General features: G+C 44.5%; 1 protein-coding gene across 4 annotated transcripts in view; it reads left to right on the plus strand.

The window, feature by feature from the left end:
- PTK2B (protein tyrosine kinase 2 beta) overlaps positions 1-12,732 on the plus strand; it is a 135,792-nt gene that overhangs the window by 66,900 nt on the left and 56,160 nt on the right. For all 4 annotated transcript variants that reach the window (XM_054499812.2, XM_054499809.2, XM_054499811.2 and 1 more), the window contains exon 2: positions 6,028-6,268. In XM_054499812.2, coding sequence (XP_054355787.1) covers positions 6,065-6,268 — 204 coding nt within the window. In that variant the 5' untranslated portion in view covers positions 6,028-6,064. The remainder of the gene's footprint in view (positions 1-6,027; positions 6,269-12,732) is intronic.

Raw genomic sequence — 12,732 nt, forward strand, 5'->3', positions numbered from 1 at the left:
CAAGAGTTAAGTTTTCCTGTGATATTTATTGCTGTAACCCTAGCATCTCTGTGCCAGGGGCACAGTACTAGGTACAGTTACAATCTGGTGCATCTGGAGGGGACTTAAATGCTGCTTCAGTTCCCCCTCCTGCAGGCAGGTCAATGTCTTGCCATTCAGGAAGCGTATACTTTATTTTCTTCCTGAAGATCTTAAGAACTCAGAGATTGTCCATCCTTCTGTAGTACCCTTTGCAGATTTTGGCCAAGAAGTTCTTACAGCCAATCAGAACTTTTCCTATTTTAATTTGAGCCCATTTCCTTGTGTTTGTTATTCTTTGACTTTGATTGTGGCAGATTTGGGGGCCAGGAGGCAAACCGAAGCCCAGGATGGCTCAGAGCCAGGGTTTTCACTGGTGCCACGGGATGTAGTCTCCTCTGACTCTGCTCCAAGGGTCTGGGGCAGACCAGGAAGCAGGGAGGATGGAATGCCAGGGCTTGGAGAGCCAGGAAGGAGGTCTGGAGAAAGGGGCAGAGGTTTTGGCTCATGAGTTGAGCATCAGAGGATTTTTTGATCATTAAAGGCCAGAGATAGGCTATTGACAAGTAGTTCAAATAATCAGACGATATTTAGAGGCATGAACAAGTTCTGTCATCAAGAAGAGGAGCTGGAGTCAGCAGATTGTTCTCATCTCTTCCGAACTCAGCATTCAGTGGTGATGTGCATTGGTACCTGAAGGTCAGTCATGGTGGGAATTTTTACACTACGGAAATTGGCAGGTTCTACAAAGCAGAGCTTTTTTTTTTTTTTTTTTTTTTTCTGGAGCACTACTGACAGGAGGAGCAAGATACAGGGAATACAGGTCATCAGACAAGATTTTGGAAAAAAGGCAAGTGAAAATAGTCATGATGGTAGAGCCTTTCACTGGTGTCCCACTTTATTGCTTACGAGGAACTTTCACTTATATTTTCTCACTTCATCCTCACCACCCTTCTATGAGGAAAACAGGGTAGGCAGCATAACCCTACTATATAGGGGACGAAAATGAGGCTGGGAGAGGTAAAGTTACTTGCACAAGATTTTAGAGCCAGTCAGAAAATGAGCTGGGAGCAGAACACAGGCAGGGTGAGCGCAAGGGAAGATGGCATGGAATTGAGAGCTATGTTCTCCCAAGAACCTGCAAAGGGGTGGTGGATGCCTTCCTTTCAGGGAACCGTTCATTTACTTTGCTTCAAAGAGTTCTGAGTGTTCACTACAGATCTGTGTCTACAGATCAGAGTTTTGGGTGCACTTGAGGAAGTTGCCATGTGTCAATAGAGACATGGGCACCACCTTCCTAGGCCTGAGGCTTTTGATCAAACCTATGTTCTAGTGTTGAGTCCATCCAGGACCTCTCAAGACAAAGTCCTGGCACAAGAAGGATGATTATCTCTAAGCCAGGAGAGGTTCCGGATTCTTTACTGACGAGGAATATTCGATGCTAATTGTCATCTTTATCTTTCATGGAGTTTGTGCCGACCTTAGGGGATTTCACCTTCTTTCAAGGCAGCTGGGGAAGTGGGAGAAATTGTGGGTTTTGATTCAAACTTGCTTTGGGATCTATGTTTGCTACTTAGCAGGCATGAATCCTTGACCAAATGGCTTAGACCTTTTTGAGTGTGTCACCATCTGTAAAATGGCCATCTTCACTCCTGCCCACCTCCCAGGACTGGGCAGCAGATTGTTGTGCAAAGCACTTGTGTTTCTGTATAGATTTTTAAATTGTAATTACTTTTGGAATGAGCATCCACAACAGAAGTTTCTGCTGCAAAGGGCTAAAGGGAGAACTGAGGAACTTGCATCAGGCTGAAGGTAGAGGTAGATTCTGGGTGACAGAAATGACTTTGCTGAAATATTTCTCCTTGAGCTATGTTGGTGACTGCAGTTTGTGGCTCTTGAACCAGGGGCCAAGGGAGACTGATGAAGATAAGACACCAGAGTCCTCCAAGCACGCTGATGATGTGTCTGGGTGGGCTGCATTGGGTCTGATGTACAGTGTGAATCTTTCTCTTTGGTCAGGACCGATATGGGAGTTGGCTCCTGAGTGGGCTAGACCCTGCCCAGCCAGGCTGCGGAATGGGAGGACAACTATCCGGGTGTGGTTTCTCATTGCTACATTTTTTTCTTAATAGATTATTTTTAGAGAAGTTTTTGGTTCACAGCAAAATTGAGCCGAAAGTGCAGAGTGTTCCCACATGCACCCTGCCCTGACACAAGCACTGCTTCCCCAACTATCAACATCCCACACCCCCCAGAGTGGCGCATTTGTCACAGTCCATGAACCTGCATAGACACATCATGATCGCCAAAGATGTCCAGGGGCCTCAGGGCCATAGGCTCACTAGATACAGTAGATCCTGAAGCTGGGACCTGCTGCATGTGTGGTGCTTCCATAGCTGCATATACAGTCACCTGTCACTTAAGGATGAGGCTGTGTTCTCAGATTAGGCAGTTGTGTGAACATCAGAGTACTTACAGAAACCTAGATGCTACAGTCTACTACACACCCGGACTATTGCTCCTACAGACCTGTACAGCAGATTACTGTACTGAATACTGCAGGTAATTATAACACAATTGAGGGTATAAATACCCTAGATCCCTCACTCGCTGGGTTGGGTACATTCTGTCCTGGTTCCTAGAGTTTCCAGCAGGATTAAATGGCAGTTGCCCAAGTGATCACTTACTTGATCACTCTTTTTGACTGTTTTCCCTTCCGTATCATCATTGCTCTGGTTTACTTACACAAACTTAGATGGTACAGCCTGGACTATATGGTATAGCACATGGCTCCTACAACCCTATACAGCAAGTTACTGTACTGAATGCTGTAGGCAATTGTAACACAATGGTAGGTATTTGTGTATCTAAACATAGAAAAGATACAGTAAAAATACAGTGTAAAAGATAAAAAATGGTGCACCTGTCTAGGGCACTTACAGTGAATGGAGCTTGCAGGACTGAAAGTTGCTCTCGGAATCTGCGAGTGAGTGTGAGTGAATGTGATGGCACAGGACATTGCTATGCACTACTGTAGACTTTATAAACACAGTGTACTTAGGCTACACTAAATTTATTTTTTTAAACTGTATTTCTTTAGTAATAGATTAACCTTAGCTTACTGTAATGTTTTTACTTTATAAACTTTTTTTAAAGCTTGTTGATGCTTTTGTATAATACTTAGCTTAAAACACATGTGCGTTGCACAACTGTACAAAAATATTTTCTTTCTTTATATCCTTATTCTATAAGCTTTCCATTTCTAAAGATTTTTATTTTTTATTTTTTTACTTTTTAAACTTTTTCATTAACAACAAAGACACAAACACACACATTAGCATAACCCTACACAAGATCAGGACATCAATATCACTGTCTTCCACCTCCACATCTCATCCCACTGGAAGCTCTTCAGAGGCAGTAACAGATATGGAGCTGTCATCGCCTATGAGAGTAATGTCTTCTTCTGGATACCTCCTGAAGGACCTGGCTGAGGCTGCTTTACAGTTAACTTTTTTTTTTTAAAGTAGAAGGAGTATACTCTAAAATAATGATAAAAAGTATAGTAGAGGAAGTACATAAACCAGTCACATAATCTTTATTATCATTATCAAGTATTATGTATCACCCATAATTGTATGTGCTAGACTTCTCTATTCCTGGCAGTGTGGCGGGTTTGTTTATACCAGTGTCACCACAAACACATGAGTCATGCATTGCGCTGTGACCTTACCACTGTTATGATGTCACTAGGTGAGAGGAATTTTTCAGCTCCATTCCACTCTTCGGGGACCACCATCTTATATGCGGTCCACCATTGCCTGAAATATGATTAGATATGCCATATTGTGCTGTGTGAGTATATTTGCCTGTTGTCTCTCTGACTAGAGTGTGTGCTCTTTAGGGAAAGGCATGCTTTTCTCATCTTCATACCCTGTAGCAGGGCTGCCACTGTTCCCTCCTGTGTCCCCTGGGCCCTGCCATTTCAGTACAATCCTCTCTTCTACCCACCTGCTGCCAGCTCTGCACTTCTGTGCCTGAGGACTTTCTCAGCTCTCCCTTGTGCAGAACTGGCTGGATGTGCTGGAACAATGACTGTAAGAGTGGTGTATAAATACCCCAGATCCCTCCCTCTCTGGGTGGGGTCCATTCTTTCCTGGCTCCTAGAGTTCCCAGCAGGATTAAACTGTGGTTGCGCAAGCAATAACTCACTTGATCACTCTTTTTAGCTGTTTTCCCCTCCCTGTCATCATTTCTCTGATGTTTCCTGGGGTTACCTCTCAAACGACTTCCCCCTGGATTCCTTGTTGAAGGTCGGGGATCTGGGATACATCTTCACTACATAGCAGAGTATTGACACACAGGACATGTCCAGCAGATGTTTGTTGGAAAATATCTGTTGGAAAATATTTGTTGGAAAGTATCTGTCTAGAATAGACAGATACTTCTAGAATATATATATATATATCTTTTAGATAAGAATATATATATCTTAAAGCAGATTGCATACTCTTCTCTCCATAGGTCTCATGCCACATTTTGCTGCCCTTGTGGACTCTGAGCTTGGTGCTGCCTGTTGTCTGCCTGCCCCTGACCTGAAGGACATGCCCAGCTCCTTCTCTCATCCTTGCCTCTCTTTTGCATCTTCATAATACATATTCACTTTTTAAAAAAGGAATGGCTCTTTGAAGCTAATGGCTATCTAAATCTTTCTTTTCTATTGTCCAGCACAGTGTGAATAAATAAAAACAGGCTATGATTCCACTTTTCAAATATGTGACTCCATGTTCATGTTTTAACATTGCCAACTCCATCATTTTGCCCCCAACTCCTTGTCAAGGAATTTCCCTCCCTCTAAAATCACAGTCTCTTCTTAGAAAGGGGATATTTTTCTTTAAGAAGGGGTTTCAGGATAAGAGCTAAGCTCGTTCTAGAACAGTGGTTTCCAACCCAGGCCAAACATTAGAAAAGTCCTGGGAAACGAATATGTCAATGCTCAGCCCAGACCAATTTGACAGCAGTCTCTGAGGATAGGGCTTGGTTTAGGGTTTCTGAAAGCTTCCCAAGTGATTATGTGGAGCTAAGGCTGATGCCACCCATCTAGAGCCAGAACGTCCACTTCTTCCTTTGGGCATTCCCTGCTTTAGATCAGTGGGAGATAAACCCTACTCTACTGAGTTGTATTGGATCTAGAGGCCGGGACCAATGTTGCTGATTCAAGGTGAACCACAGATTCCTAGCATTCTTATCATCTACATCTGTGTCAATCCTGGCTGTCAGCAGAACTGGGCTGGGTTTTCTAGAGTCCCAGCTCAGCTCCTTCCCACATGCAGCACGCCCTTCCCAGCGCTGGGCAGAGCGCTGTTCCTCTTGAATCCTCCTGCATGTGATGAGTGATGTCTATGTGATGAGCTCCTGTCGGACGGAAGCCTCCTACCCTGAAAGTTTTTGTTGGCAGCTGAGGATGGGGGTGGACAGCATCAGTTGACAGCCTGGCCCTCCACCTGGGCCCTTTCCTGACTTCTCCATTCCCATTCCCTCGGGGCCACTTGTTCTCCAGTCTGTTTCTTCTCGGATTTTCCCCCTTGTCCCTGTTCCTCTCCTGCTATTTTCTACTGTCTCGCTCTTTGCTTTTTCTGCTTAGCTGTGCCTTCGAACCAAGCTGTGACCGCCTCCTCTCACAGCTGCCTTTGCTAAGGGTGGGCCCCTTGCCTGGGTGCCAGGGTGGAGGGAGGAATGGATCAGAGAGAGGGGCTTCCAGGAGACAGAGCTCATACCCCTTGGAGCCCCAAGTCTGGGTTTCATACCTGGATGCTTCTGCAACTTGCCCCTTTCTGCTGCAGCTTTCGCAGTCAAGAGAGCCAGGTGCCTTACAGGGGAGCTTTTGGGAATGGGAGAATATATAGCATTTGTGTCTGTCTTGGAGCTCGGTGGGTGCTGTCCCTGGGGCATGAGGTATGTGGGCCTGTGTGGGGCTCTTTCAGGGCTGACCCTCTGCTGTCTCTGCAGGACTGCGATGTGCCAGTCTTAGCTGCTGCCTGAGAGGATGTCTGGGGTGTCTGAGCCCCTGAGCCGAGTAAAGTTGGGCACATTACGCCGGCCTGAAGGCCCTGCAGAGCCCATGGTGGTGGTACCAGTAGATGTGGAAAAGGAAGACGTGCGTATCCTCAAGGTCTGCTTCTATAGCAACAGCTTCAATCCTGGGAAGAACTTCAAACTGGTCAAATGCACTGTCCAGACGGAGATCCGGGTAAGTGTGAAGGCGTCTGCTCTGTCCATCTGTCTGTCCCTCTGTCTTCTTCCTGGGCAGCTGAGCAGCTCTCCTGCAGCCTCGCAGCTCTCCCATATCCACCCCTGGGTGGAAGAGGTGAGGTGGCATCAGAGAGATGTGCTCAGCCTGCATCACCAGGCCTTCTCTCCAGATGTTCGCATACTACTTCTCTAGGAGCCTGGGAAACACATGTTGTAGCCTTTGCTTGAACCCCAGATCATTTGTTTCGCCTCTGATTCAATTCATTTCAATTTATTAAGTATTTATGATACTTGAAGCTCTGCAAGAGACTTAAAAGCTCGTATCCTCAAAGAGTTTACACTCCGATGAAATAGGAATTAGAGATACACAAGTGATTGCATTAAAAATAGAACAAAACTGGTATAAGACTTGTGTGCTGAGCATGTAGAGGAACGCACTGGTGGGGCACTTAGAGGATGATAATGAAATAGAGGTGCTTTGAGCCAGGTGGAGGGTTAACAGGTGCCCTGCCTGGCAACACGTCCTTTTGCTCACTCCTACCCAGAATCACAACATCTGTTTTGCAGGTCCAGGTACCCACCTTCATCAGGGCACCTGGACACCAGGATGCCAGTTCACCTTAACCAAATATGTATGAGATTGTCATCATAAGCAGAGCTCTAACATGCTGAACTAATTTCAGTCATCTACATTTATTGAACAATTACTGTGTGGAGCCTGGGCCAATCCCTGTACACACATTATTCCATTAAATCTTCCCAGCATCCCCATGAGTAGATACACTGAGGACATACCTTTCCTCTGCCCAGAGCACCCCTTTCTGATGATGGGAGGGAAATCCAGATTGGTTCTCAGGTTGCTTGGTGGGTTATTTGAACAAAGGAAGCAGGAACTTTTGGAAAAGCTAATCAGGTCTGAGGACATGGGATGAGCCATCTCCAGCTCTTAGCCAACCCTTCCCATGTCCTGAAAGCCAGTGTCCCCAAACTCCATGAATGTTTCCTTTGGTTAGTACTGCTGTGCCCTGGCCACATCATCCTGGCTGCCTTCCATCAGCTATAGCACACGCTGTGCTTCCACACACCAGAGCAGAGTGTAATTGATTATGTCACTGTCATGGCCAGTTATCACCATTGATTACAGTTTGATTGGCTCTCTCTGTTTCCTGTAACTGATTTGATTAGGGCCTTGTTTGCTCATCTTTCTGATATAGAGGCACAATTGTGTCCTGAGAGTAAGCCCTGGTCATCTTCCTCCAGGAGGATATTTTCCTCTCTCTTTATCCACTTCGTGAGTCTTCCTTTGGGTATATCATTTTTGCAAAGAGCTGATGCCATCCACTGTGAATTTTACTAGTTTAATTTTCAGACGTTAACCTGATTTCCAAGTTTAGGGAGGAGCACCTTATTCTTTTGTGCTGAAAAACAGAGAGCAGCTGGTTAGTTCATATTAGGACATGTTCCATGGAGTCAGCAGTGAAAAGGGTCCTGAAAAAGAGGTAGGATTTAAAGCAGTGACACTGGGGACAGGAAGAGGCTTTCCAAGAGTGGGGAACAGCATGTCAAAAGGCAGGGAGGCCTCTGAACAGTAAGTAGTTCAGTTTGACTGGAGTATGGATTATATTTAGAAAAGTATCTAAAATCTAGATCAAAAAGGAAAGTTGACAGCAGAGAATGAAGGGCCTAGAATATCAGGCAGAGAAATTTGGAAATGGACAGGCACTAGGGAACAACACATATTTTTAAGCAGGGGCAAGATGTTCCTGGAGTTGTATGATATACCCTGCTGGGTGTTTAAGGGATGAAAGTAACACAACAGGCCTATGGAGAAGGCAATGAGACCTAGGCTTAAGAAGAATGACTTGAGGCATTATCTGGGGTCGGTGGGGAACAGAGGTGGAGAACACAAGTGACTGACTTCCAGGAATATGTCCAAGCCTTCTGATTTTTCCTGCTTCCAATGTCTCCTGCAGGCAAAATGCCACCTGCTTATTGCAAATAGCTGAGGGTTTAAAGCCACCTAGACTTCTAGCCAAGTCCTGCTCCATCCTTACTGGTTGTGTGCCCTGGGACCTAATGATTAACTGATCTAGGCTTCAGTCTCCTCACCTAGGGATCATTCTGTAAGGATTGGAGATGGTGGAGGAGAAGCACAAAGCACATAGCAGTGCCCATAACTGGAGGCTATTAATTGTGTGGGTATTAGGTTATTACCCAGCTCAGGAATCTCTAAGGGCCTCTAATTGCCCAGAGAATAAAGTGCAAATTGTTTTCTTTTGGTGTCTATCCAGGTATCTGTCTTATTTTCAAATAAAGAAGTAATATGATCAGATTTGTGTTCTAAAACAGCAACATGGTGTTCTGCAAGATGTTAAGAAGTGTGCCTTCGGGAAGGGAATGTGTGGTCAAAAAGATTGGGAAATGTTTGGTTAAACAATTCTGAACAGATTCTTTTGCAGTAAAACTTCTCAGAACCTTAAATAGGCTGATATGCCTGGTAAATCACTAAGAAGGGCCACAGAGGTGATATTTTCTTAAATAATTTCTTATTTTCCTAAAAAACCCTCCTTTTAAACCACTAGATCTCTGGACAATCATTTAGGGAACTTTTTCCCCTAAACTCTGACAGCAGAGAAAAAAGGATTTAATTAAAAACAAAACAAAACAAAACAAAAAACAAAAAAAAAACCTGGCGAATGGGAGATGGGTTAGGAGTCTGTGGTCATACTGCAAAAGGAAAATGATGAGGACCTGGACTAAGGGAATGGTGTTGGGAATAGAGATAAATCAACATAATTGAGTACATCTAAGGAAGAGTCAATAGAATTTGATGATTAACTAGATATAGGGAGGAAAAGAAAGGAAGGAGAGAAGGATGACTCAAGCTTTCACTTGGGCGACTAAATGGGTGTTGGTACTATTCATTGAGATCCAAACAGAGAAAGGGAGGGCATTCTGAGATTTCAGCTTTACATGTGTTGTGTTTAAAGTGTTTATGAAACACCCCCATGGAGGAACATGGGTCTGGAGCTCAGGAGGGAGAAAGAATCTAGAGACAAGATTTGGGTGTCATTATGCAATGGATGCCACGCAAATGGGTAGGATCACCCACAAGGAGTGAGTAGAACAGAAGAAAAACAGATCCAGCACGAGGTCAGGCGTTCAAGACCAGCCTGGCCAACATAGTGAAACCCCATCTCTACTAAAAATCCAAAAAATTAGCTGGGCGTGGTGGTGTGCACCTGTAATCCTAGCTGCTCAGGAGGCTGAGGCAAGACAATCACTTGAACCTGGGAGGTGGAGGTTGCAGTGAGCTGAGATCACACCATTGCACTCCAGCCCAGGCGACAGTGTGAGATTCCATCTCAAAAAACAAACAAAGAGATCCAAGTGGGAAACCTGGGGAAATCGACTTCTAAAAGGCTGATACAGAAAGAGCAGCCAATGAAGGAAAAACAAGAATCAGTCAAGAGAACGAGGAGAACAAGAGCAAGAGAACCAGAAGAACCAGGAGAACAGAATCTGAGGAGCCCAAGGCAGAGGGGGCTTTAAGGAAATAGTGACTGACAGTGTCAGATGCTCAGAAAGGACAGCAGATAAGGTTAGAAATAAGTGCATGGCTTTAGCAGCAGGTGCCGGGAATCATCTTTGTTTGGGCAATTTTAGTGGAAAAATGGGGGCAGAACACATTGTGCAATGAATTACAGTGGAGACAGTGAGTATAAGTAACATTTAAGAGAGGTTTTGACCAAGAAGGAAAAGAAAGAAGGGAAAGCTAAAGGAACAGTGTTCACTGCGGAGGGAACAGCATGTGTAAAGGTCCTGAAGTGGGAAGGCACATAGCGGGTTTGAGACTAAGAATTGCTTAAGTTTGGCTATTTAAACCATGTTAACCATTTTGGTTTTCATCCTATCTCTTATGGGAAGCCACTGATATAATTTAAACCTATGAGTGACATGAGATTGTGCTTTTTAAAGATCACTTGGGTTACATAATGGAAAATGCATTGGAGGAAGGCAGGAATGGATGTGGGGAAATGTTATGTGGCTATTACATTGAATCAAATGAGAGATGACAGTAGCTTAAATTAAGATTATAGCCATGGAGATAATGATGGTGATGGTAATGGTGAGTGGTGATGGTGATGGTGAGTGGTGATGGTGATGGTGATGGTGAGTGATGATGGTGTTGGTGATGGTGAGTGGTGATGGTGATGGTGACAGTAGTGGTGATGGTAGTGATGATGATGGCAGTAGTGGTGATTGCAGCTAGCACTTTGGAAAGCAATAATATGCATCATCATATTGACTTCTCAAAAGAACCCAATAAAGCACAAACTATTATTACTTCCACTTCATATATAAGGAAACTAAGCACAGAGGATTTAAGCAAATTGCCAGTAAGGGGTGAAGCCTATTTTTAAACCTAGGCAATGCCCTTCCAAAGCCTGCACTCTTAACCACTGTGATCAATGGAGAGAAGTGATTATAATCCATAGAATTGAGGAGATGAAAGGCTTTTGTGATGACAGGAGATTCATGAATGAGGAAGAGGGAGGTGTGAAGAATGGCAGCCCTGGTCTGGGTGGTCAGGGTCCCATTCCCTAAGATGAAAAACAGTGGAGGAGAAATCCACTGGGGAGTGGGGAGTTCACATACCCAGTTTTGGACCTGTGGAGTACAATTGAGACACATTAACATCTTCATATGGAAATGCTGAGTAGATCCTTGAATACATAATTCTGGAGGAGGGAGCCAGGTTGGTCGTAGACACTTGAGTGAGGTCAATCCAACCATCCGGTGGTTGAAGCATGGCTGTGGTGGTTGAAGCATGGCTGTGAATGAGATCATTTGGGAAAGGGTTCTGAATTACTCCATCGTCCACTCCACAAATGTTTGTTGGATCCTCCCATGTGCCTGGCACCATGGTAGCATGGCCTAGGGCATTAGCATATCCCAAAACACAGGTGTACTCCCTGCTTTCATAGGGCTTCCTGGCCAAGAGTGAGACTGACATGGACTCACACTAACGAATGAACCTTCTCAATCTGAAGCATATGCTCCTACAGGAAAACATAGGTCTTGTGAGACCTATGCTGTGAGAACAGGTCACCATCATCATCTCCATGGCTACAACCTTAATTTAAGCTACTGTCGTCACTCATTTGATTCACTGTAATAGCCACATAACATCTCCATCCATTCTTGCCTTTCTCCAATGTATTTTCCGTTATGTATCCCAAGTTATCTCTAAAAAGCACAATCTTATGTCACTCCTAGGTTGTGAGAGCAGGACTGGATTTACATGCAGAGGAACAGCTTTGCTGTGTAGTGCCTGTTTGGGGATGCAGTGTCCAGGTGGGAGTCCAAGCCCAACTTCCTTGTCTGGGACCCTCTTGGAGCAGCCCTTCTTCTCTCTGCTTCCTGACTTCTTTATGCAGTCCCCTTTCCTAGTATGGCTTTATCCTTTGATGGATTTTTCTACTTCCATCTTTGTATCTTCCTTTCCTCATTTTCCCAGTACTCAGAATGCTGCCAGCCCTTTCAAATTTGCCAAGCACATGTCCTTCCCCAAGAACACTTCTGAGATCCTGACACCCCCACATAGCAGTGTCTGATCAAATGGAAGCAGTAGCGAATTGCCCTGAACAGTCCACATGGCAACACATTTCCAAAACACAGTTACTCCATGCATATTTGCTGATTTCATGTTTTGGTCTTTATTCTCTACTTTTTTTTCTGCAGATGTAGTAGGTTCATGGTGATTTCTCCATGTTGTAAAAAGCTTTGTGAATAAGCGCTGGCCCCTGTGCCTAGGACCTAAAATAAATTAGGCAGGTGTTGCAGAGAACAATGAGAAATTGATTTTGCTCTTCTGGATTTTCTATTTCCTTTTTGTTTGATATTCATAGGAAATTGTGTTTGTTTAGGAGATCTGAATTTCTGGAGCAAGCAGAGGCTCATATCATTATATTTTTCTCTAACGTGCTAATTTGCTTGTCTGGGAAAAGGGGTAAGATGACACTCTGAAAACAACTGGCAGAGCGGCACCCAGGCGTGCCCACACAGGGCGGCTCTCTTTGGCTCTCGCTGCTGCTGCTGCTGCTACTCCTCCTCCTCCTCTTCTTCTTTCTTCTTTGTTCTTCTTTCTTCTCTCTTCTTTCTTTTTTCTTCTTCTTTCTCCCTTCTTTCTTTCTTCTTTTTCTTCTCTTCCTCCTCCTCCTCTTTCTCCTTCTCCTTCTCTGCCTCCTCTTCCTCCTACTTCTCCTCCTCCTCTCTCTGTCTCTGTCTCTCCGTCTTTTCCCTCTCCTTTCTCTTCTTTTCAAGCCATATGTCCTGATTTGTCTCATCCCCAGTTTCCATACATTGTCCAGGGATGACTATCCGCAGTGCCCCTGCCAGTCTCAAATGTATCATGATATGGGTGATAATGACACGATAATGATATGGTCACCTTCGTCT

Source organism: Pongo pygmaeus, chromosome 7, assembly GCF_028885625.2.
Source record: "Pongo pygmaeus isolate AG05252 chromosome 7, NHGRI_mPonPyg2-v2.0_pri, whole genome shotgun sequence".
Classification (NCBI taxonomy): Eukaryota; Metazoa; Chordata; class Mammalia; order Primates; family Hominidae; genus Pongo; species Pongo pygmaeus.